This window comes from Tympanuchus pallidicinctus, unplaced genomic scaffold, assembly GCF_026119805.1.
Source record: "Tympanuchus pallidicinctus isolate F22 unplaced genomic scaffold, pur_lepc_1.0 scaffold18, whole genome shotgun sequence".
Lineage (NCBI taxonomy): Eukaryota > Metazoa > Chordata > Aves > Galliformes > Phasianidae > Tympanuchus > Tympanuchus pallidicinctus.
Window position 1 is genome coordinate 3731951 of NW_026294699.1, and position 26393 is coordinate 3758343.

At 37.1% G+C, this 26393-nt stretch overlaps 1 protein-coding gene across 6 annotated transcripts in view; it reads left to right on the forward strand.

The window, feature by feature from the left end:
- RBFOX1 (RNA binding fox-1 homolog 1) overlaps window positions 1-26393 on the forward strand; it is a 743472-nt gene that overhangs the window by 81463 nt on the left and 635616 nt on the right. For 3 of the 6 annotated variants that reach the window (XM_052679517.1, XM_052679520.1, XM_052679513.1), the window contains exon 2: window positions 24774-24836. The exons of 2 other annotated variants lie outside the window; for them this stretch is intronic. In XM_052679517.1, the coding sequence (XP_052535477.1) occupies window positions 24774-24836 (63 nt within the window). Of the gene's footprint in view, window positions 1-24368; window positions 24417-24773; window positions 24837-26393 lie in introns of all 6 variants that reach the window. One more of the 6 variants, XM_052679516.1, reaches the window with a different exon arrangement.

A 26393-nucleotide genomic window follows, 5' to 3' on the forward strand; every position in this document is an offset into this window, starting at 1 on the left:
ACAGTTAACTCATAGAAATCTTTGCTCTCCTGTGAATTAGTACTTGTGTTGTTCCTATTTTGCATACTGAAAGAAAAGCATTTAAGTATTAATCAGTGTGCCCAAGGTCACTTCAAACATAATGACTGACTTGAAACTAAATTGTTGATCCAGTGCTTGAAGTGCTTCAAGCACCTTTATGAATTACCTTGCAAAATGATGATCGGGATCTTACAGCATCAGAGACTCTATAAGTTAACTAACTACCCTGAAGAGCTTGCAGTCGAAGAAGAGAAAGTGGAAGGTACACAGAATTACAGAGAAACAGTTACCTGCCTGAAGTCCTGCACAGCCGTAGGCAAAAGAAGGAAGTGTTATCTACTATTCAAAGCAACTTCCTTGATACCATTTTCACTGGGTATTTCTACATTCCTTACTTGTCTCACAGCTCAAAGATTTTTCTTTATTTCAGGAGCTTTTTAAAAGTAATGTACTCTAATGGGAATGGCTTAGTTGGGAGTTCATTTTAAGTATAACTTTAAACGATGGGGAGTACATCCAAAGGTTAATAAATGCTGTAAGTCAAACTGTTGATACAGCCTGTCTGCTGGGCAGGGAGCATTTATGTGAATAGTAGGAAAATATTAAGTACCTTTGTGCTCCTATGGGTTCTCTAAGATCTATAAACAAAACCTGTATAATAGAAAATGTGTTGAATTTGTGAGAAGTTCCTAAGTTCTATTTTTTATTGTTTTTTAAATCTCTTTAAATATACATTAGCTAGTCAACAGGAATATAGCACTATAGCACTGAAGCGGCCTTCATCTTCGTATCAAGGCAAGCTTAGGCATGTGGTGTGTTGGTATTAGGAAGAGGACCTCAATTTTTTCTAAAACCACATCTAATGTATTTCTGTATATTTGCTATAAAAACTTTCAAAGAAAGGATGAAATTAGTTTTCAGGTCTGTGAAATACTGGAAGCTAATAGGACTAACAGAGGAAAATCTGACTTGTCTGTGTCAAGGCAAGGTGTTAAGAAGTCACCTTCTGAACTCCAGAGGTTGCTGAGTCCGTGTGAGCCACAGTCAGTATTCATGCCCTGTCCCTGGTAGAAATCTGAGAAGAAAGGAGTGATTGCTGAAATCATCAGATAAAAGGATTAGGGTGAAGTTGTATGGCTTTCTCCAAAACTTGTTGCGATTTACATAGCATAAAGAAAAGTTTACATTCTAGATAAATAGATATGGCGATGATATAAAATCTTCAAATGTAGTCTCCATTGAAACTGAGCCCATCTATTTTCATTGCACTAATGTATTCTTATATGAATATTACAGGCTTGATTACTTCTCGAATTTGACACACGGCTATGTGACTCTATGGTCCCCTTAATTCAGCTCTCAATTTTCAAAGATTATCCAAAGAAAAATTGTGGATGCTAATCAATATTATGTGGGAGTATTCTTTAGGAAAGAGATGGATAAAATGAACAGCTAAATACAGAGTATGGAAATTCAGTCTTCTTTGAGATCAGTAGGTAAAGACTTCAGTCTATAACTGTGAGAATTCAGAAATTAGGAAAAAGGGAGACCATAATGTATTCTCAAGAATCTGATAGAAAAATTGAAGCTTACATGCTGATCAAGGAAACTATCCCTCAGAAATGTCAGAAAAAAAAGTTTTAATGCTAGGCTGAGGTTGGAAACAATTCATTATATCAATGACATTTTGTTAGGTTGAGCCCCATTTCCTTATCCTAGGCTAATAGCACTGATGATTTTTTCAATAAACAATTGACTGAGGACCAAAGCAATTGTTTCCAACAGCAATATAATTTGAAACAGAGCGACTTGCGCAAAAATTTTCTATTTGTTTCTTTGGAAGCTAGATTTGCTGTATGTATTGCTTCAGATGTCCCCAGCATGTCAAAAACGGTGTGCCAGCTCACAATGTCACTTCATGGGTTTTAAAGGCTTATTGTGGAGTTAGATTTTGAGATAGGGAAAACGGTTCAGTGAAGAACTGTGGCGTATTCTGGATTGTGAAAGAAATTTCTTGTTTCCTTCGAATAATGGCTTTAAATGCGAATTGAATATTTCAGTTGATTGTTCTGATGACAGGTCTCTTGGGCTGCGAGCGCCTTTGTGCTTGGCATTATCTTTGTGAAATACCAAGTAGGAGAAGGAGAGAGAGAATGCCTGTATCTGTGTGATTCAAGCAAGTGTTATTAGATGAGGTCTAGGTTGTCTGTGACGGTCCCTGGGAAGTGGGAAAGCTGCTTTTACTGTTTTGCTCAGGGAATGAGTAGTGCTCTTAATGCACACGGCTTGAATCTCCTGCACATAACAATAAAAATGCCGGTTGTGCTTTGAGTGGGGGTACAATTAGCATAAAATGAGAAAAAAGTGGTATTATACAAGTTTTCTGCAATACTCAGTATCAGAAGACTTTCTTCAGCAGTTGTTAAAATGAAACTAATGTTTCTATGTTCTTCTCAAAAACACGTTTGAAAATTGCTTTCGCAAAGCTCTGAGTCAAGCAGGGGTGCTGTTTCCAGTTAACAAGCAATCTTAATTGTTTTGGCTTTTGTAACATCTCCATCTCTACACATGTTCAGATGTGTATCCCAGTTTTAAACACTAAAAACCCTGAAGGTAAACCACCTTGTTTTTGCCTGGTTTAGTTTTGTGCTGTGCGATGTTCTGAGCGAAAGGTGTTCTTTTTCTGAAGTTAGTACCACAGTTGTATTCGTAAGGTGGAGGAATAGCAATTTATGTTAAATCCCTCTGAAAATCAATGGCATTTGTTGCCATCATTGCTGGAAGAAATTTCTTTCTCCTCTCCAGTTTGAGTGAGGCTAAAAAGTGAATTGATAAGGTTACTTATTTGCTAGTGACCTTATGAATAATTTCTTTGTCTTTCTGTGTTCCAATCTTGGTTTCTTGTGGTTAGTATTTATACTGTGTTCTCTAATCAGATTCTTCTTGAAGTGTTCAACAGCATCTGTAACTTCTGCCTTGCATTCCAGAAATGAGTTTGCTGATGTTCTTCTATAGTGATGCTTCCATATTCTTATATTTTAGCTACCTTACTACTTTGCTGAAGCATTCTTATACTAAAATTAAGTATTTCTAAATATATTACTAGGAAAAATGCTCAAACTTGCTCCATTTAAAAAACCTGTGCGTTTGAAGTACTTATACCAGAATAGCTTTAGTGAAACTAAATGGAAAAAAGGACATGATTACTTGAAAATCAGCATATCTGACAGAACTCTAAGATTAACACACAAAATCCGTGGGACGAAGTGGAAGTTTTCTCATTAATCATAGTGATTTGGGATAGAATCCACAGAAAGAGAAGCACTCAAGTAATGATAAAGGTGGATATATAAATGGTTGCTGATGAGCATTCCATGGAATTTTTTTTTGGTAGCAAAGTGGTTGTGCTGGGATGAATGAACTCTTAGTGTGCGGTATAATGGTCATTGGAAGTAGTACTTCTCCAGATGACCTTCATACTGTTTCAAGGAAGCCATTTTCTTCCTAGGGATAAAATTAGTTTATGGAAGCTAATTTGAAGGGGTGTTGGGTTACACTAGTGGAGAAATGTAACAAAATTGATTTTTGTTCTTAAAAAGTATCAGTGCATTATCTGGGAATCCTCCTGCAATGTGAAAAAATGTTTAGCAAGAGAAAATTGGCCAGTTTTTTTTCAGGTGGCACTTTCGTACTTGAAACTTTTTGTTGCATGAAAAGCATTGAGTGTGTTTTTGCATTACTGGTTGATGTTGCTGAAAGATGGAATGCTGCATTTAGATTTCTAATTCAGAAAGTTTTATTAGTTGCAGGGAAGTTGCATTGATTTCAGTACATTCTCAGGTTGAAGAGTAGTTGTGAAAATTATGACTCTTACTAAGGAACCAAAAATACAGGTAGAAAGCACTGCTGGGAACATCACTTGGAAAATTTGGATTAGAGACTTCAAATAGTATGTGAGACTACAATCAGGGTGAATTGGAGACAAATTATTACTTAAAATGCTCATGCAAGTCTATGGCCTTACCATCATGAATTGTTTGTGAAGGTGCTTGCACTTGGAAACATGTCTGTGACTGATAAACAACTCCAGGCTGCTTTTAATGCAACTATGAACTGCGTTACAAACAGAAATGGGGAAAAAATGATTACATCTAATAGGGTAGCAGCTGTAAGGGTACTGTTGTATTAAGTGACTTAATGAATACCGATCTCGAAGCAATAAATCAACATGCAAACAGTCTGCGCTAATCAAGCAAGCAGAATTTGTCAGAGACTTAAAATATTTTAAATGAGCACTTCAGCCAAGAAGCGCCTACATGTTTTCTTCTTTGATCAGGTTATTATTTCTGTAATCACACACTGGTCTATTTCTCTTCTGCATTTTCTTACTGTTGTTGCCTGTTTGCTTTAAGTAAAAATCTGTGGGATTGTGAACAATCAGTGTTAAATTCTGTGCCACTGGTGGAGGGAGGATTTTTCTGTTTTCAGATCACTGACAAGAAGGTTATTGTGAGAGCTGCAACTGGGGAATGGCAGGCTTCTGCAAGTAAGCATCAGCTGTGTGTGGGTATGTACAAGTGAATATGGGGGTAGATAGGTCTGCATTTATATACTCATGTGCACATGCTTGTGTTTGTACAGGTTACATTAGTGCAGAAAAATAGAGAAAAAGGAAAAGGGGAGTCATATCTGTACATCTTGAGAGTATTATTGATTCCTTAGAGGCGAGTATCTGTTTGATACTGTTAAATATTTAATAGAGAAATTACAATTTGTACACCACAGCTGTAATTCTGCTGTCACTTGTTGGGGAATTATAAGTGTTCTTTCACGGTCCAAATGCAGGGTCAGTTGAGGCCCTAAGCTTATAGACATTCACAGGCATATAGACAGGTGTCATTTCAGGAGATCATTTACAAGGCAGGAACAACAACAAAAACCACTTGCCCACACCTTTGCAGGGTGCAGATCTTAACTTATTCCATACGTATTTGCACATCTTGGCTTTCTCCTATTTATTTCTGTTTGCGCAACTGTTTCATCTTTTTTTTTTTTCCGCTTAAAGATTTATGGTACATCTAGTTTACTTACAAATGAGATTGGTAAACCTCCAGATCAAAGAGAGGTGATGTGTGTTGGGGCATTTTTGGGCCACACTTGCATTTCTGTTTGAGTTGCCTGAGAATCCATCACTGAAGAATCAATAGCTACCTTTTACGTTTCTCAATTTATACTTGCCTTTTTTTAGATGTGGAAAATAATACCAGTGAGACTTCTGTAGCTGATTAAAGTATTCAGAGGTCTTCAGTATTTGACTCTTCCCTTTATTTTGGGAATAGATGGATGCTTTCGCATCATGAATCATTCAGCTCTGCTTCTGCAGTCTCTGTACTTTGTCTGAGATCAGAAGCATGCCTTTGACCTGCTTCTTGATAGTTCCACAACAGCAAACTTGATTCGTAACAGCAGGAATGGGGGGAAAAAAAAAAAGCTACCTCCAGTTTTTCAGGCTGCTTGTCAAAGCTGTGAGTAGCAGGTGAAGGTCTGCATTGTCTGCTGGCAGAATGAGGAGGATGGAAACATATTCATCTTGATGGTGACTCAGAGATGGACTGTCTTTGCATTAACGAAGTAAAAGGATGGGATATAGCTGCAAGGAGTAATTATGCCATGCAGCTCAACCTCCTGGCTTTTCAGAATGTATAAGATGTAAGAAACCATCAGGAAGAAATCCAGTACAACAAAAGCCTTATGCTTGAGCTGCTGACAAGTATCTACTTCAGTGTCTTGACTGGGTTGGTTTACTGAGAGTCCAGCAGTAAAATTCACAGATCAAATTGGTACAAGCCTCATATCTGGCTGTTGCTATCTCTAACTGTAAAATTCTCAGGGAATGCCTTAAGGTAGGCAAGGATTGATGTAAAGAGTTTTGGCATTAATTTTCTTTAGTTAAGCAACATACTGGAGAAAAAAACAAAACAAAAAAACAACAGTGCAGTGAAGCAGCACTGAACTAATTTTTGTGTTAACCCAGTCCTATTTATATTAAGAAATAGACATATGCAGTACGATTATCTTGCATTATTGTGGGATTTTTTTTTTTTTTTTTTTTTTTAGTTCTTATCATCTGTGTCAATTAAAGCATTTATATCCAGGATTACTGCTAGCTAGCAACTTAAAAGCAGAGCTGATCTTCAGTTGTCCAGGCTGCACATATAGTTAGCTCAAATTGCATGCCAGTAGGAACACATCCAAATTTTAACTATAGCTTGCAATAAATAAAGAACAGTCCTTATTGGTTGCAAGTTCCAGCGCTGTAGAGTCTGATAGTAACTTAAATTTAAACCTGTAAACATTGCACTTTTCTACTTTAGAAAGAACAAAAAATGGTTTTATTTCTTTAAAAATGATGTTGCTGGGGAAAAAAGGCCATAAGCAGTTAATAGAGCAAGAATTGTTCATACTGAGACTATCAGTCTTTTGCGCGCTGACATTGATGTTAGTGTCAGTTGACAGCGAGCTTTTATAGTCAATCTATTGAAGTACAAAGGGCCATGTTTTGAAAACTGTCATTAAAATGCCTCTGGTTTGTAGAGCAGCACATCCTTTATTCACTTATAATGGCATTCGCCATAACAGATGAGACAGGGCAAACATTGAAACTCATGGTATAAGAGGAAAAATGGGATGAAGTGCTTTCATTCTTGCTAAATCCTTTTGTTCTTTCCAAATTAGAAGCACATCTTCAAAACAACAAAAAAAAAAAACAATGGTTCAGACAGTTTGGTTAATTCATTTATATGATTTTTACGATCAGAAGTTGTACTGCTTTCCAGCATGGTCTTTCAAATGTGTTTCAAGCAAAGTGAAGTTATCTCTTAATTTGAGTAATGCAGCCAAAAACTAATAGCTTTGAAACTGTATGCTACTGCTGCTTTGGAATTTTCTGCCTAAATTTTCTCTGTACAATGGCATCTCTGCGGTTGTTCTGTGTTGCCTGACCTCATTTCCAGTCCCTGTACACTTACGTTTTCTGCCTAAGCTATGCAGATTCTTCAGCAAAGCCTAACTTTTGCCCTACCAGCCTGATATTTAGAATCACCTGTTCCTACTCTCTTAAGAAATGCCTCTTAAAGAGCGACCAGAGCAGGTGGACAGCAAAGCTTCAAAAAAGAAGTTTCTCAGGGGACCTTTCTAACTAGTTCCTTAAGCAACCTGATGTCTGTTCTTCCCTTATCTAATGCTGAAGTTCTGTTGGCAGTTTTCTTCTATCGAGTTTTTAATCTCAACTGCTTTATGGTCATTATGGCCAAGACAGACACCAGTTGTCATTTCACCTATAAGACCATCTCTGTTTTCAAGCAACAAGTCCAGGAGGGCACCTTTCCTAGTATGTGTTATAGTACCTGTACCAAGAAGTTAGCTTCACTGTGACTCAGGAATTTCCTGGACCTGTTTGGGTATTCCCAGTTAACACTTGAAGTTTAAAGTTGCCTAAAAGAGCAGCTGATCTAGAGAGATCAATTATGCTTCATAGCTTTTTTTTTTTTTCTATTATTTTTTGCATTTTCTTCACAGATGTACTAGTTAGGATGATAGAAGTTGAAAACAGATGCTGAGAACGCTGACCAGTTACAGCTTGCTGAAGTTGAATTTAAATTGTTGATTCAATAGTGGAGGACTTTCTCTCTCTTTTCTCAAGATGTTTCTTCTTCAGTTCCTCAATGGAACTGTTGTGCTTTATGTGAAGCATCCATACATTTACTAAGAGCGTGATGAGAGCCTTTTAAAGTGCAAAGCACGTGCAAGTCTTAAAGGCTTGTTTTTTTATCTTTTTGTAAAGACATGTCTGTTTTCCAAAAGCTTATTTTCTTTGTTCTTTTGGTTGACTTTTATCTTTCTATATTTTCTTGAATTAGGAAAATAGGTTGGTTTTTAAGCTATTGTGGTCAGTTACTTCAGTATGGATTATTGACTTTCATATGGAGAAGGTTTTTATACACTGTTAAGGATATATAAATTTGGAGAGATATGCAGGTAATTTTTTCTTTTTGTTCTGTGTTTTTTTTTTTAAATTCATTTGTAAATGATCTCGGTACAGTTGGATGGAGAGAAAATACTTTACAAAGTGCTAAAAAATATCCAGTTTGTGCAACCAAACTTGTCAGTCCCAAGGTTATTATGTGTACTTGAAGCAGATTTATGGCATGGTTGCAAAAAGAGAAGATAAGACGGCTGAATTTTAGAAATTTGTATTCTAAAAGTCTCTTAACCTTGACTATTTTGTGGATGCATGAAGGATCCTGTAGAGCTGCCCTGATCATATTAGTGAACTGTTCAAGAAGGTGTATCCTTTCCACACCACAGTGATGAGCCTCCCTGTATTGCTAATGATGGGCGAGGAGAAGGCTGAGATGCGCAACAACTCTTTTGCCTCAGTCTTTACTGGCAGCTACTCTTCACACACCCCTCTAGTGGATGGATAATAAGGTAGGGACCAGGGGAGCAATGTCCCTCCCCCTCTATAAGAGAAGCTCAGGTTTGTATCTGCCTGAGGAATGTAAGTGTTCGTAAGTCTGTGGGTCCCGATGAGATGTATCCTGTAGTCCTGAAGGAATTGGCTGATGTAGTCATCAAGCCACCCTACAAAATTTGAGAAGTCATGGCAGTCAAGTGAAGTCCGTGGTGACTGAAAAAAAGACCATGTTACACCCATTTTTAAGAAGAGTAGAAAGGATGATCCAGAGGACTACTGACCTGTCAGCAGCATCTCTGTGCTGGGGAAGATCGTGGAATATCTTTAGTTTATTCTGGATCCATGCTAGGTGCATGGAAGACAGAAGTGATACAAGACAACCAGTATGGCTTCACCATGAACAATTTCTTCCTGACCAACCTAGTGGCCTTCTATAATGGTGTAATTTCATTAGTGGACAAGAGAAAAGCCACAGATGACATCTGTCTGGACTTCAGTAAGGTCTTTGATGTGGTCCTCCATGAAGTTCTTGTCTCCGAATTGGAAAGATACAGATTTAGTGGGTGGACTGTTCAATAAGACAAAGAACTTGTTGTGAGATCATACCCATAGAATGGCTGATGGCTCATTGTCTGGATGGGCAACAGTGACTAATGGTCTCCCAGAGAGGTCAGTAGTGAGACTGATGCTCTTAAATTTCATGTAATTGAAGATATTAGGTATCAAGTGTACCCTCAGCAAATTTGCATATGACACCAACCTGTGTGGTGTGGTTGATGTGCTGGAAGGATGGGATGCCTTCCATGGATGGCTTCCATAGTCATGCTTGAGCAGTGGGCCCAGGAAAACATGAGATTCAATAAAGCCAAGTGCAAGATGTTGCACCTGGATTGTGACAGCCCCCACAATCAATACGTGCTGGAGAACATAAGGATGGAGCACAGCTCTGCCATAAAGGGCTTGGGAGCAATGGTGGATGGCAAGCTGGGCATGAGCCAGCAGTGTGCCCTCGCAGCCCAGAAATATCTTGGGTTGTATCAAAAGAAGCAAGGCCAGCAGGTTGATGGTGACAGTTGTGCCCCTCTGCTTTGTGTAGGAGCTTTCAAGGATGAAGAGTAAGGAATTTTTTTTACATACTTTTCGGAGTCAAGTCTGAAACCACAGTGTAAAAGCTGTCCTAAAATCAACTTGACTAACAAGAAAAGTAGTGCAAAGCGAATGTAGGCAGTGCTTCGCTTTCACCATCTATGAGCTTGGCGGAGGCAAAGGAAGGCTTCCAAGCCCATTTCATGCATTTCATTTCTTTGCAGCTGTGCAAAGACACCCATGGGGTCAACCCCAGTCAATGTAGGCTCTTTGGGGCCAACTAGGCATAATACAGCTCCAGAATAAATACTGTACAAAGCTTTTTAAAAGCAAAAAAGCTGTCTATTAGCCAATAATAAAGCCTAGTATGCCTATACTTGTATATAAAATATGCATCTTGTTTATTATATTACTCTGGAGGTCAGTCTGAGTTCGTTAGTTCATTGCAACTTGCAATGTAAATAAACGCTCCACACAAACTACGCTAGGACTGTTTGCTTTTTGAACTGTTTTGAAATAACTTCAGTATATATAGAAATAAAGCCTTATCTTTCACATGACATGCCCTTCAGAAGAAATGCTATTTAATGTCAGTCATAACTGACTTAGTGTTGATATTTAAGCATGTTTACTTGGATTTATATAGATTATAAAACACTTCAACACAACATGAATTAAAGACAGAATGCTTATGCTTCTTGATCCCAGTTCGTTTTATAGCTTATTGAATCAATAGGCTGGCATTCATCATTTGTCTGCAAGGAAAGTGAATGCAGTCTCTCACTCAGCTTGTCCTAGAATGAGTCTGGGAACTGAATACTTGTTCAGCTGCACAAGGGTATTGGTGTGTAGGCTGCTGTGTTCACGTCTACCATCTTTTGAGCCTTTTCTCTGCCTTTCAGTGCTGCTTATTGCTGCAGAACATACTGAAATGGGGCATGGTGCTTGGTTTTTGACTAGGTAGACCTCATTGCTCTGAGCTGTCATTCAAATTTGGGAAGATGATACGTTCAGCCTCTAAAGCTTCAGCATTATTTTCATTATTCTGACCAAGAACTGGGAAATCAGTTATCATTTTACTCCATTTACGGAGAAATTACTGCCTGTAGTTCTGAATTCTTGCAAATGATAGTTCATTTTCAGACTCAAAATTGTAGTAAAAGCATTGAAATGTAAAATTTGGCCAATTTTCAAGGCAGTCCTCTTCATATCTTCATATTTTCTAATTGGTGTAGTTGAGGGCTTCTGAAACGTTCCATGCTTTTGTGGCTGTAGAAATGGCTCCTATGTGCATTTCATTTGGACTTACATGCAAAATGTTTTGCTCTGCAGTGGATTACTGTTTGAAGAGTAAAAAATAAAAAAAAAAAATAAAAAATTGGGATTTTTAATATTTTCTGTTTCAAAGAGTTAGCAAGTATATGCCAAGATGCCATTAAAAATCTGCTGTGAGTTCACTACAGATCATTAAAAAATCTTTAGATTTAGGAATTTGGAAATTATTGCTAAGATACTGATTTGGGACTGAGGATGTGTAGTACATCTAATTAATATTAATTATTGATTTTAATATTGATTTGATCAATTTTTATCAGTGAATAGATTACTTGTGTATTAAATACTGTGTATTCATGTCTTTCAGCTGTGGGCAGTTTTGTGAACCTTCTTGAGCTGTCATGTCACCTGTTTTCCATTTTCTGTGTACTGAGACAAAAATCTGTAGATCAGGTTCTCTTCCAGGCCCCATAATACACAGGGAAAAAGGTATTGCTTGCTGGCAGCTGTCTTGCTGAGAACATAGCAAAAATCTTTGAGTTACAGGGCCATGAGCAAAATGCATTTTGTACTGTTACCAAATGGGTTGCTATTGACATCTCAATCTAAAAATGTAATAATTGTAAGAGATAAAGGTGTTATTTCTGAGAAACAGAAGTCTAACTTAGTTCTCAAATCACAGCTATCCATGAAAGAAGCAAAGGAAGTCAGCTGCTTTGTTACCTTTAGTATTTTAATTCGGGTTGCTTGTCTGGTCTGACCTTTAACCTTCATCACAAATAAAGCTTCACTGATGAAGAGAGATTCAAAGCTCATGTAATTTTCGAAGATGGTAGGGGTTTGTTTTTATTGATCTTTTGCAAGCATGAATTTTTCACATTTAAAATGCTTTTGTATAACTGGCTTGTATAGTAGACAAACCATGGTCAGTACATCTACTTTATTTTAGCATTCATGCTGCAGTTCAACATTCGGCTGTCATGACAGGTATCTTTTTGCTATCTTTTCACTTTCTTTCCTTTTCTTTCTTCCCCAGTAAAGTAACTTGTTCATGCTTCAAATTTTGGACCTGTATTTGTCTAGTGACCTGGACTTCTTAAGTAGTGCTTGGGATTTCTTTCTTGTTTGAAGTTGCAAATGTCCTTGAACTTCAGTATTCATGTTTAAAGGGGATTCTGCACCAAAGAGGTGTTGTGTATACAATGATGCTTATTTTTTTTTTCTCCTAAGGAGCAACTTTTTGTTTTAGAAGTGTAACTTTTCTTTCTTTTTCTCAGTGAGGGATCAACTTGAGATGCTGAGCTGATAATTTTTATACTGTACGTGTTCACTTAGCAGGTAGTAAAAATGAGTTACTTGTGTTTCACATTGCCATGCCTACTTCAAAGTATGGAATTTCACTTGAAGTGACTCAGAAGCTCTGGGTCTGGCCAAGATGTGCTCAGTGTACAACAACTCGCTTGGTGCAATTGCTGGAGCTGCTCTGTAATTCTCAGCCATAGCAGCAACTCTGTGACACACACTTAAACCATGCGATTTGATGGAAGGCTTCTGTGTCATTTTGGTTTTAAGGCTGCTGCTCTCAGTCCTCTAGGGAAATTGCAGGTCAACACTTGATGGGAAATGGTCAAAGTAACTGTGTTTCAAAGACTAACTACAGCTTCTATTCTATGAGGATCTTCATGGACTTAAGGCATCACTTTTCTGAATAAATGAAATGCAAAGCAAAATGTAATGTAACTGCCCAAAGCTTACATCCTTTTTGGAACACTGACGGTGCTCACAGGGTTTTCTAACTTGGTCCACCAGAAAAAAGTATTTATGTCCAGAATAATTCCTTGATGAAGATGAGCAAAATTTAGCTGCTTGTTTTTTACTGGAGAAAAAACCAACAAACAAGAATTTTACAATTCAGAAGTATTATGCCATTTATTATGATAAAATTATTCTTCAAGCAAGCACAGTAGTGATTGATAAAATAATGGTCTTCAGAGCTCATTGAAATGGGGTTTTTGTCTGATTCGGTAATAGAAATTTTGATGAAAAATTTGTAAATGTTGTCGCGTGTAGGCATCAACCATTTAAATTACCTACGTAACAACTGTATCTTGTAGGTGCCTGCATTTTTTTTTCTCTTTGCTTTTCACATTTTCTGTTTAAAAGCTGTGGGAACAGATTGGGTTTTTTGTTCCCAGATAGAAGTAAACATGTCAGCTGTTACAGCATCAATCCATATAAATAATTTGAGCTCACGTTATATGCGTTTGCATACAAGGTAGAACTATGATGACTTTTTTTTGCTTCTATAATGAAAAGGTTTATTCTGGTTGATTTTTACAAATCATCCATTTTTAATATATTTAATTTATTCTCATTTAATATTGCTTACAGATTTTCAGCTCTGCTGCTGTTGCTGATAAGCAGCTACTTGAGACGGGGAAGTGGTTGCATCAGCAAAAACTGTGAAATTTGTTATACACATAACTAAAATGAAATTGGAAAGTATGTACTTTTATGTCGGTTGCAGGAACTGGAGCATTTACATGAGCATTATTTTAAAATGATTTTTTTATATAAGATGCAATGACTTACAAAAAAAACCTGTTCTTTCCTTAAAACAGTGGTAGCTGTTCTTGACATATGAATACGTTACTGAAAAATAGGACAAACAAAACCTGAAACTTATTGAGGGGAAAGAATAGAGTGATTCGAGACTGTAATTATTCTGGGGCTGATCTTTAAGAACCTTGTATTTCTGGGGAAAGAACTTGCTTCTGCATCTGAAACAGAAATGTTTCAGCCAGTATTAAAATCTGTTTCTGTGGTGCCAGTTCATTTCAGTTCTTCATGTTTCAGTGGAAATGCAACAGTGCTTCCAACAGTGTTTATCAGTGATGATGTTTCTAAAATGCCAGTGTGATTCTGAACTTCTTACAGCAGTGTCTTTTGTCCTGGATTCAGTGTGTTGTGGCAATTGGTATATTGTTTCTGAGTGGGATATAGCTCTTCCCATCGCTCTGGGATGGAGGTGAGTTTTGTTTGTAGCTATTCCAGAACATAATCAAATTCCTTTTCTTGATGGAAAGACATTTTCAGCTAATGACTTTTGTTAATTATCTGCCTGATACAGATCTTGATTATCTGACCAGAATATCTTATTAACATAGCACAAAAGTGAAAACAAAGCTTTTCTACCAACAGTTACTTTGCAAGTTTCTTAATGCTATTGAACTACTCAGGCACAAACCAATTGCTTCTGTGCTGAGTAACATGATATGCTGAACCAAATTAGTCCCTTCTATAGCTCCCATTAACAGTGAAATTACACTCCATTGAACCTGATTGGGTGCAACTGGAGTTAGAAGTTAGGATCTAACTTTTTTTAGGAATGTTTTAAGGGCTTCTGTTGGTCTCAGCAAAAAGGTTTGAGTTGCTCTATTTCCAGATGAAGCATCCAATAATTTTTACAAGGAGTTTGCTTGGTAATTCTTGTTTTCAGCATTTTGGGTATGTTCTTGCCCTCCTTTTGCTGTAGGATCATCGTGTTAAGCTGGCTACTTCAGCACATGAGAGTTTATCTGTATAAGTGCAGAGCTGCATGTGGGAAATATTGGAATATATGCGGGAGGAATCATACTGGACATCACTGGAGTTTCTGTTCTGTTTGCTTTGAGCAGCATGTGGTCAGGTTACCTCTATGTCAGAATGCAGGCTTTTGTTTAGGTCTTTTAATGCTGTGTCAGTTTAAATTCAATGCAAATAAAAAGGAGAGGGAAGAACTTGTCTTTTTGTACAAATTAAACCAATGGCAGTGCTAGTGGAAGTCATGTCCAGTGCAATAGCAGAAATGAGACAGCAAACATTTTCTCCATCTATTCTCATTTGAAGTTGTTTTTGCCAACTCATCTTATTCTATAATAGGAGCACATCCAAATATACAGCAGTGCACTTGGGAAATGGCTATAATAGTACACAGCATTGCAGAGGTTAACCTATATTTAATGTTGACATTCAAGTCAAGCCTCCTTTGTGAAATGGATCAGGGAACTGACAGAGCACACCTATTCCTTCCACTGTCTCAATAGTCTGGTAGCGCCCTTTGCCCACAGAATCACAGGGTTAGAAGGGACCTCAAGCATCATGAATCTTCAACCTCCCCCTCTTCCCCCCCCCCGCCATGTGCAGGGCCACCAACCTCTCCATTTAATACCAGACCAGGCTGCCCAGGTCTCCATCCAACCTGGGCTCAACAGCAGACCAAGCCAGGCATCCCTTTCCAGCCGCAGGCAGGCAGCAGTGAGGATTCTGGTGACATCAATGGGATTTGCCTGACAGTCCTCAATTCTGTCATCTTTGCTGAAAAAGCAGCAATTAATTTGCTTTGTGAATAGTGCTGTGACAGTTAATGGGACAAGTAAGATGGCATCCAGCATAAAAGCTGACAAAATCTGATTAAGTACCAGTCAGTACAGTAAACTTCATCTCTACAAAGATTGAGAAGGGAGAGAAATTCAATATGGAAGGACGTTACAGAAGGCGGATGCCAAGGGACTATTTCATAAAACTTCTATATTTAATGTATTTTTCTAGTCTAACTGAGTTTCTGTCTACCCTTCCTTATGACAGCTGCAGTGTGTCAAAAACCTCAAATCATCAAGAAGCTGTAGAGCACCTTATTCTGGTTGGCAAAGCTTCTGTTAAAGGCACTTCTTTAGAGATGGCTTCCCCATCAGACCATCTGGCAGGACTGCGTTGAGACTTTTATTTTTGGTAGCAAATTTCATGACATCTTGTCTCAGCAGAAACAAATACACCGATAGGAAATTAAGTCAGTGCTTATGTGAAAGTTTTGTAGGTATGATGAAAGGGAAAAAAGGACTGGAAAAAATTGGAAGCATGAAAGGAAAATAAGATCCTAATTACTAAGTGGAACATTGGGAATGGTGAGGTGTGCTGAGTAGTGAGGACAACACATAGAAGCAGAGCGAGCATGTTGTGGCACAGTGAGCCCAAATGACTTTATTTGGTATGTTGATAAAGGTGCCTTTGTAAAAGGTGCAAAACAGTTTATTAACACTTTTTATGAATAGAACTTACTCTTGGAAAGCAGTGCAAAGTTAATTTTCCCTCAGGGTTTTTAGAAATTATTTATTTTCCCTTTTTGTGTCTCTACCCCTGCTTACTTATTGCCTGTTGTGAGTCTGGAGAGCAGACGTGCAAAACTTAGATACCATCAGTATACCGTTCTGTAATTGGCAGAAATGAAGCTTATTTGAGAAATACAGACTAATGTTTTAGTTATTTTTATTCCATCCAAGGCTGTTTCTAACCCAAGATATGTATTCACAAAGCTGTTGTTTCTTTTTAACCCTTCATTAGTAGCAGAACAAAAAAAATCTCAGATCAACTTTTCTTCAGTATTGCTCATTTTCATTTCAAAATTGCATCAGCATCTTGTTGTCTTAACATAAAGCTTATAATCACTCGGGTGCAGGGCTTCTGAACTCATCTTTGAAAAATGAGGGGATATTTCAGCTGCTGTTTTCATATCATTTGGTATGCCTTTATTCATCTCTGACACTTGTTCGTGCAGTGCTACTATTTTTCTTATGCTTGAATAATAGCACATCATTTCTGTTTTGCTTCAGTGTGCCACATAAAATGTGGAAAGATGAAGTATGCTGCTGTCACACCATGAAAAGAATATTTTGATTCCAAGGAAGCACAAGCAATACATTGCCTTTGCAATGAAAATGTGTTCTACCTCAAAATAGCTAATTAGTTTTATAGCGTGTTAACAGAATATGTAACTCTAGTAAGGATGCAACAGTAAATCAGATGAAGTAATTATATAAATCGAAGCATCTTCTTGAGAAGTGGGACAACAACTTGTCTGAGTGTTGTTTATTTAATACCGACTTAATATTGCAAGAGCAAACAGCAAGACAGGTAAAGTACATCATAATATTAATTATATGGATTCATCTGAAGGTTTGTAGTAAATGTTCGCTTACTGCTTCTCTTCAAGGAAATTGCTGAAATAAGTTAAAGCGTAACATCTTGAATTATTCAGAAGTATCCGAATCATGATGGACAGATCGAAGTGATACCCAGAACAGCTTTGATATTCGAACGGCACAGAGCCATCAATTCTCTAAAAGTTGTTCTTTTATTTTAAAGAATACTTACTGGACTTGAAATATCAATTATTCCTTCATGCGCGTGTTTTTAAAACTACAAACTGTTATGCTATGCTTCTTAGTACAAAAAGAAAATACTCATGCTTTGTGTTCAGTGGCGCGTGATTGTCTTTAAAAATAGAAATAGAACCCCATGACAAAGTCAGAGTCTCCAGAGTATTTCAAATGAGGAAAAAGGAGCAAATATAAAAGTTCCTACATCTCCTTTAAACCAAATGTTATCCAAAAGCAACCTGTATCTGATGCTTTCAAGGCAATGGGTTTCCATAACATTGTCTTGACATGTTTTAAATTTCATGTAGTACAATTCTGTTTAAGCAAGCAGTTCTCTTCAATTTTTCTGAACCTCTATGAAAATTACTATTAGTAAAATAGAAGTTTTAAGTCTTATGATGATATTCAGATTTTTTTTCATGAAATTGGCAAATACCAGTTATTCCTAGCATCTATTGCCTACTCATCTTCATGGCTATTCTGACTACTTGAAGCGTAGTTACGTAGACCTTCTGCATGCCAAAGCCTAGAAGGAGAGTTTGCAGATTAACATGAATAACTGAAGCAGAACAGGTAAAAATAACGGTAACACAAAGAATTCCTCCAGCTGCTTCTCCCCAGTTCCTGTAGAAGAGCTCCAGTAGCTGGAGCAAAGCGTTCCCAGCGCTACTGGGTTAATTTTGCTGAGCACCTAATCTGGAGTATAAATTAGCTAGGAGAAGATACTGCAGAGTGCATTAAAATAGCGATAAGAGTTGTTCAGGTGCTCCTGTTGTGAATCAACATCGAGAGGAATCTTGACAAGCATGCATTTTTAGAATTGTTTGAGCGACTTCATCCTCAATTTGAGTTCGTGCTACAGCACTTGTCTGTGTGCCTGCTAAAGAAAGACACTGATCTGTTGCTTGGTGATGGAGGAGATTTTTTTTCCCGAGACTCAATCAAGAAATCTGCGAAGAATAGGATTTCATTTTTCTGGGATTAGGGAAGTTATTGTTTCATTTATGCAAAAGATACGTTTTCATTTTTGTGGTGTTAGCTGAGTGCGTATAAGGAATTGGAATGAAATGGGTGAGATTAAATGCAAATTTTGGATTGTTTTGGCTAGCAGTTTGGCAGGAAAACTTGCAAATACACAAAAAATGATAGTGTTAATGCTGGAAGTGATGCGAGGTTGATTTATAAACAATCATTGCACGAAGTGAGTCTTGTCATTTTCAAAGGCAATATGAGGAATAGGAGAAGAAATAAGGTAATTTAAATATGAAAGGCAATGAAATGAATCAAAGTATGACTAACAAGGTGTTTTAGTGAGATGTAGTTAAGCTGGATGCAGTGTGCTTTTAAAGGAAAGAGATTTAGTAATAGAAATGTAAGTGTTCAAAACTACATAGAAAGTAAGCAAAGGATTCTAAATGGAGCTAATGTTTGTAACAGTATTTCAATCTTAAAACTATTAGGCATTTAATTATAATTAATTTTGACCTGCTTCCTACGTACATAAACACTAATATGCTTAAAAAGGGGGGAAGGGCGGGGAGAGAACAAATTGCCAGGCTATTGTAGTGCAAAATAAACATGGAGGCATAGAAAAAATAAGTGGGTCATGACATTACACTGTCATTGTAATATAAATAATGTATTTTCTGACTGTGAACTAAGTGATGTTGAATAAAATAAGTGATGGATGAGCCTGAAAAATTAAAAGAAAGCTCAAATTCCACCTAGACCCCAGAAACTTGTTCAGTATGATGGGCAGAAAATAATCTGGAGGTCAAGGAAGGATGTTACCAATTGCCACTTGTTGGTGATCTAATATTAGTGGCTTGGTATTAAGCTGAACTGTAGATGCGATGTCTGGGCAGCACGGATTAAGCCTTTGGGATTCTATCTAAAATCCATCAAGATTTAGAGCCTTTCCTGTGACTTTGACTTTCACAAATGGCATACTAGGTACAAGCTGTAAATCTGAAATTTGGGCAGTTCTTCTTTCTGGTTTACGGCAGTGGATTTCTGGCGTGAAAGATTTGGCTTTGTGAAACGTATGTGTTACTTGATGCATCCCTATGCCTAATTAGCAGGATTAGGATTTCATATGGAGTATCTATACTGCAAGGAGATATAATGGTTTTAAGGCATGCTTCTTTACCAGTGTCTAAATACAGACTGAAGTTTTATTTTCTCATTTTTTTGTTTCTCTAACTAGATGGGCAGTATTGATGCTTCATCTAAAAAATAATATTCCTGAACTCTCTTTAGATTAAAAAAAGAAAGTATTCAAAATGGACTCTGTGCTCAGAATTTGTATGCTGAGCTTGTCAGACCATGAATCTTTATTATTACTGCGCTTTATCCTTGAGTACATCGCTTGCAATTCAGTTTGAATATTAAGTGTCAGGCTCAAACGAGCTGGTGAGAGATTTGCAGCAACCAGCAGGTTCCTGTTCCAACCTTAGAAGCCTTTGACCTCTCTCTTCTTTGATAAGTGGTCTTATTTCACATGTGTCAGCTTACTGGTGTGAAGCTCCTGATGCCGTAAGTGATTGAGAAGGGACCCTTACTTGCAGTTTGTGATTTTCTCAGTACGCTGTGGAAGGTTACAGATAAAGAAAAAGGTGATGTGGAGCCGGTTATTCAGCAAGGCGGATGGAAACCTGCAATGCTTACAAATCCAATGCTTTTTCTCAGTGGATATGGTGCAAATAGAAAGAACTGTAGATTAAAAAGAGGAGAAAAAAAATGATCTTTTGTTGCTTACAAGTAGCAAATCTGGGCCGACTGGTTCTGCAGAGATGTTTTCTGTGTGCCTGTGCACTGGGTTTAATGATTTGTACACGTGCTTGTCCCTTCTTCCCGTGAAAACCAGCTTAAGTCAGTGCTTACTCTAGAAAGAGAAATACAACTTCAATGTTAAGATCCCTGGCAGTGTCCCATTTGGTATGCAGATAGAACTTCACCTGTATTCTGAAGTAGATGATGATTTCAATAAAGAGCCAAGGATAGCCAAATTCTATATGCTCTTCATATGAGCAGGAATAAATACTTTTTTTTCTTTTTTTCTGTATGTTTTTTTCTGTATGACTAAGTACTTCTGCAGTACTAACAGAGAAGGTTTATTAGCTTTTCTTAAAAATAAGCTGCTTCTAAGGCATACAGGCATTTTCTTCCCCAATTTAAATTACAGAATTGTGTTCTTTCAGTTATAGCATAGTGATTAACTGAATGGGCTATCAAAAATAATTTTGAGTCAGCGAGATTAACGTTAAATGCTTTATCAGAATGCGATATCTGAACAAGGTAAGAGAGATTGGGCTGACTGGTTCAGAGCAGCTCTACAAGGTAAGGGAAATGAGAAGGGAAGGCTCTGGGAGAGTGAACATGGTTGGATCTATGTGAGTGGCTCCCAGCCTGCACACTCAGACCCAACGTGGTTGGTGACATCAGGTGAGAGGGCCAGACCCTTTCAAGACCTGATAACCTTATGTAAATTGCTCTTCCTGAAAATTGATAAATATCAGCCAACCCATTCTATACCCTTCCCATCCAGGGTGCAAAAAGATACTCGTATTTCTGTGGTGTGCAAATTTTCTTTAGTTCAGAAAATGTGGAACGTGTGCTTATCTCAGATTTGTCCACAAGTGTCATGATTCAGTCAGAGGAAAGTGCTGTGTCCTTTAACTATGCTATTGCTGTTAGGGCTGCTAGCTGCTCTGCTGTTACATTTTCCCAGTCCAGATGCATCCTATAGCTGAGCTCTTTCAGTTATAGTGAGAGTATCCATATCATGTTTGTGAAACTATTGGATAAACTGCCTTCATTTTCCTTATTACAACTTTCCCTTGTTCTAGTCATTAATTTTAGATTGTTTATTAATGCTGAAAATGCAATGTCAAAATAGTCATTTAAAAAGAAGAGGACAAAGTTAGCGAATTTAGCTTTATTTTCTCTACATCTGAAATTTCTTTCAAAGATGCATTGCTTTGCACAGCAATGATTCATTTCTTGACTCATTACAGATGAGAGAACTATTAGTTTCAAAATGGAAAATGTAAAAACCCCATTCTCTAAGTATAATGCTGCAACTTTTTGGTCTTTGTCAGCATCACAGCATTCAGTGCTAAAAGCTCATGATTGACAGGAGAACTCTACAGTCCTGATAAAAGTTCGGGCTTTTTCATGTTATTGTATGTCCTCTTCACTTGAATTTGTGGTAATCTTCTAGCGGGCATGTAAGTATATTATTATTATGTGGAATTGTGTGATTAATCTTACTGATGTTCATGAGACTGTTCTTTCTGCTTAAGAGCTTTGGTAGAACAACCTCTTTATGCAGAAGAATGAGGGAGAAAAGCAAAAATTCTGAAGAAAAGCTTAAAAGCGATTATTTCTTAAGTAGTAGTTATGATATCTATGTTAATGGAGAAATTTTGATGCTTTCTGTGTGAGGAGAAATTAGCTAGGAACAGACTTTTTCTGCGTTGTAGGCTTCTGCACGTTAAGAGAGCTTTCTGAGCATCAGAAGTTTAGAGATGCTTTTTAGAGGATCTTTGAGGGGCTGTTTGAGATCTTACCCAAGTAAAACTGCTGACATAAGTCTCATGTACATGGTTGTGCTTTTCCCTTCTAAATGGTGCTTCGCTTTTAATATTACCTCAAGAGTTTTTCTAATCCTCAAGTTTCTTTATTTCAGAGTCCAGTCTGTGCTTGGTGTTCATTCTTCTCCTGATGCTTTTCCTTTAAGGATCACACAGGGTACACTGTCTTTAGGTCACCCATCATAGCTCTCTAAGCAGCAACACTCCTAAGAGGAAAAGTGAATCAATGACAATCTTAACATGAATTATCATTAAGCTGGTGACTGTGATTGCATTTAACTCTTACTGCCAGGTTTAAGCAGTGCTGTCTCAAATACATAAGATCTGGGGCCAGCTGGCTGTCCCTGAGGGGGAAGCTGGAGCTGAAGGCACCCCATGCAACCGAGGGGTTCCCCCGTGGGCTGTGGGTCCATCGGGCCTCAGTGGGGAGAGCGGAACCAGGCCCTAAAGTGGAGTGGGCACTGACAATTTTAGGCAAGGCCAGGATCCAAATCCAGGAGCAGCAGCAGTGAACTGGGACAGAGATGAGGTGATAACATGGGTCTGAAGTCCCTGAAGGAATTGGGACTGGAAGAAATGTTCAATACATAGTTTCAGTTTACCACTTCTGCAGCTAAAAGAATGAATGACATTCTCTGTCTACGTGGTATAAGTATAAAATATAATTTATCATATTCTAGTTGCCTTTTTTTCTCCTTTTTTTTTTTTTTATTTTTAACCTGATGTTCTGAGGATTTCCTTTTAGTGCCGACGAACATCTCCTTTTGACAGACAGTGCAAATTAAAAGATATGGCGAGGCACAGGAAACTGGAACCCAAATATGCCCCCTGGGTTTTCATTTACAGTTAGGAGCTACAGATACAATTACTGCTGACAGAAATTCAGAAGCCAGTGGCAGAGTGCATGTGGCAGTAGACTCATGCTAGGCAGTAATTGGGAAGATTATTTTTAATCAGAGCATATCCTACAGCCCAAACATTAGCAATCTCTTGTAAGGCTGACAGGAAATTAAACTGATACCAAACAAAAAAGCCTCAAAATAGAAGTAATGTGGTTAGAAGTCTAATGATGGCAAAGCTCGCTTCTTGTTGTATTTTGCTGTTATGTAAAGGGAATCACTTTTAACTTGAAGCAACAAATATCATTGTTTAGTGGTATTTTAGAGCGGAATTGAAGGTGTCAGATGATGGTAAATTATACATATGCTTTTTGATAAAGTTGTGAAGGTGTAAATCAAACTTAGAATCTGCGTGTAGGTATTAATATTTTTCTTATTGCCCTGGGACCTTTATTTATATATATTATATACACACACATTTCTATACGTATATGTAAAATACTTAAAGGAACTGCTCATAAGGAAAAGCACTGTAATGGCTGGGATACTCCTGGAATGCACAGGTATGGTAACATTATAAGCCTGCATGGCTTGGAGCTCTCTGTGGCAGTGACACCACAGGAGAATCTCTGCTGGTCTGGCTGCAGACCTGGCTGCCCTGTGGGAGCTGAGGTATTCTCACCTGAAAACCCCACTCTTCCATTTTTAAGGGGATATTAACATTTCTCAGCTTGGCTTCTTCCTAGATGCTTGGTAAGATTTCTTTTAATTGACTCAAGTCTTGCTTTTATTTACTTTCTCAGAAAATAAGGACTTGAGTCCTGCAGAATGTTTATTGTACTGTTGACAAATGTTGTAGTATCGTGTGCTAAATGGATGCAAAGCAAGAACCTGCTCCTTGTTTTTCTGTGCTATATGACATGTTGAAAACAAGATTTAGCATTATAAAACCAGACAAGTTTCCTTTTAGTGGTGTGTACCATCTTAATGATATCTCATGTCAGTTGGAAGCATAACATCAACATCTGTGATGCTCAGCTGGGTTATCTAGGGGCTTGTGAACATGACATTGTCAAAATGCAGGTTTTCTCACAAAATTATTAGCATTTTCTCTCTGTTTACTTACATTGAAAATTGCTTTGTAGAATCGTGTGAATATGACTGAAGATTAATCCATATTGTTTAGCGATTGTTTGATTGGATAAGCAAAGTGTGGCTCCTAATATATGGGTAACATCTAAGTGTAATTGTTACTACCTGAGATGTTATAGAACGTGTACCTTGGTGGTTGTGGTGGTTGCTTCTATTCCTTCTCATTAGGGATAATCACTACTGAATTTTGATTTATAGATGTATGTATGTTATTATAAATAAATGAATAACACCATTTTGTTAGAAAAATATTCAATATGTTTACTGTATGGAATTATTTATGTGGGTAAAACATGATAAAATTTATCTGTTTTAATAATACAGAGACTTTTTGCTGTATTTTTTCTTTGTAGACTCAAAATATGTACAGTATTTCTATCATCTGTTTGGATGAGGGAATGTATACTACCATGTGCACATGGAAATGAAAATGCATTTAGGGTGAATTTGTTATGAAAAACATGCTTGAGCTTACTGTAACTGCTGAAATTCAATGAATAATTCAGTAAAATATTAGATGTCACCAGCTGCTCATCGATTTAAACAAAAAAGAATAGTATGGGATAGAATGTTATCCTATTTTAATTCAAGGCTCTGCGCATGTATAATATATTTTGGATGCTCCCTTCTGTTTATATATTTTATGATAATTATTCTTTTGCAAAATTGCATGAAGTTTATAACTGAAAACACCCAAGCAAATCATAGTTATGTATTCCTATTGAAACAGAAACCTGGACTGAGGACGATTTTGAACTACAGCATTGTATTGCATTAGGTGAGTTCCTAATGCAAACAAAGAATGTAGATTTGAAATGAATTGAAAAGTGTCTGGCTAGTTTTCTCTGTCCTTTAATTATCTATTACTTAAGTAATAAAATATTTATTCGTTTTTATGATTGTTTGAATTCTGCTGTTTTTCTTTGTTCTCAAGTAACAATGTTATTACGTCCCTATAATGTATGGTACATTTCTTTCTTGTGAAATTCTTCCTCAGTGCAATATTTTCCTTATATTTTTTATTATATATTTATTAATTGTAAAGCTTGCCTCAGGCTTTCAGTGTTTGGAAAGCTAAAATATTATCTCCTATGAATCTATCTTGCACAGTAAGAATTCATTTTCCTTTGCTTAGGAAACTACACAGAAGCCCCATGCAAGTGGTGCCTATTGTTTTCATGATCGGAGCCTTCTTTCTGTAAGTATGCTGATTTATTTTTTATTTTTTATTTTTTTTGCTGTTGTTGATTTCATTTTTTCCTGGGGATGTGGTTTGAAATGTTTGTTTTGCAGTTTGTGGTTTGAAATGTTTGTTTTGCAGTTGTATAAGGTAATATGTTGGTCCTGGTGATACTGGATCTCAAGACTCATAGGCCGTTCTTAGAAGATCAATTGTCTTTTACTCTTCAATGAGTAACAACTTGTTTGTGGCTTGCAACAGAACATCTTCCCTGTTTCTGTCCATAGGTTAAAACAAACTGTTCATTCCTCTTATTTCCCTTTTGCAGGTCGGGGTTGTGTTGCTGTGTTTATTTTACTTTTGACTGATTCTGTCAGGAAGAAATTCTGTATATTTATTAGTTGGTTCAAGCAGTCTTCCCCTTAGAACAGCCATGAATAATTCTTTATGCTTTGTTGTTCAAGCTCATAGATTTATAGAACTTGTGATGCGGTGGTTGTGTTAGTTCATTTTTTTACTTTTTTCCTTCCTGAAAGCTATTTTACATTAGATTCCAACAGATGTTTTCTTATCCAGACTTTTCGTTGCTGTTTCATACTCAGATATATTTTTTTTTTTGTGAAGCATTTTAACCCATGCTTGGAAACAGTATTGATTAAGCACTTTTTATTAGGATACAATTTCATACTCAGTTGAATAACGGTTGCAAGATAACAGAAAAACTAAACAAAGTGTATGATTCTTAATGTGTGTATTTGGTACTTTGCAAACATTTCTCACCAATCCTCTACTTAAAAAAAAAAATGCAGTGCTCCATCTTTGTACTGTGTAATAGGCATGGCTTGTCCTGTGGTACAGCAATAGCAATTAGATGTGTGCCTACAGTTATTCAGTGAGCCCCACACAGAACTAATAGAAATATATTTGAAATTAGTCTTTTCTCTGTTCTTTGTGTAGTAAGTTGCACATGTGCTGATGAGGTAGAGTAGGCTCACTTTTCTCACACAAAGACATTAGTGTTAGAACTTGAATTCTGCCACAACAGTTTTGTGTCAGTGAAAGAATTTGGTGTGCAGTCCTTGTTAGGAATACAAAATGTCTTATACTTATTCTCCTATACCATACACAATCTACCTCTAAATGTCTTTGAAACAAAATTTTGTTGTTTCAAGAAAATTGCCTGGTTTACAGGATAAAACCAAGAAAAAGGTTTGTTCATCTTGAAGGCAGATTGAAATCAATTCTATGGTGCTCAGCAAGCTTGTTGCTTTTGGCTTTTCCTCTCATTAATACTGCTTTCCATCACAGAATAACCTTATAATTCTGAGCAGAATTTGACACAACTGACAGCTTTTGTTAGAGAAATTGTAATAAAGAATGTAAGATTGAAGTTGGGGTTTCCAACCTGTGGGAGAAAGTGGTCCCCAAGATAATTACCAGCATGTTTTTAGGAAGCTGGCATAAATTTAACTGTGAATATACTGCTTCACTATCTAGAAATGTGCTTAAAAAAGATACTCATGTTCTTTCAAGAAGATAAATCAGTGATTTGAGGTGTATGACAAGAAAGAAGAA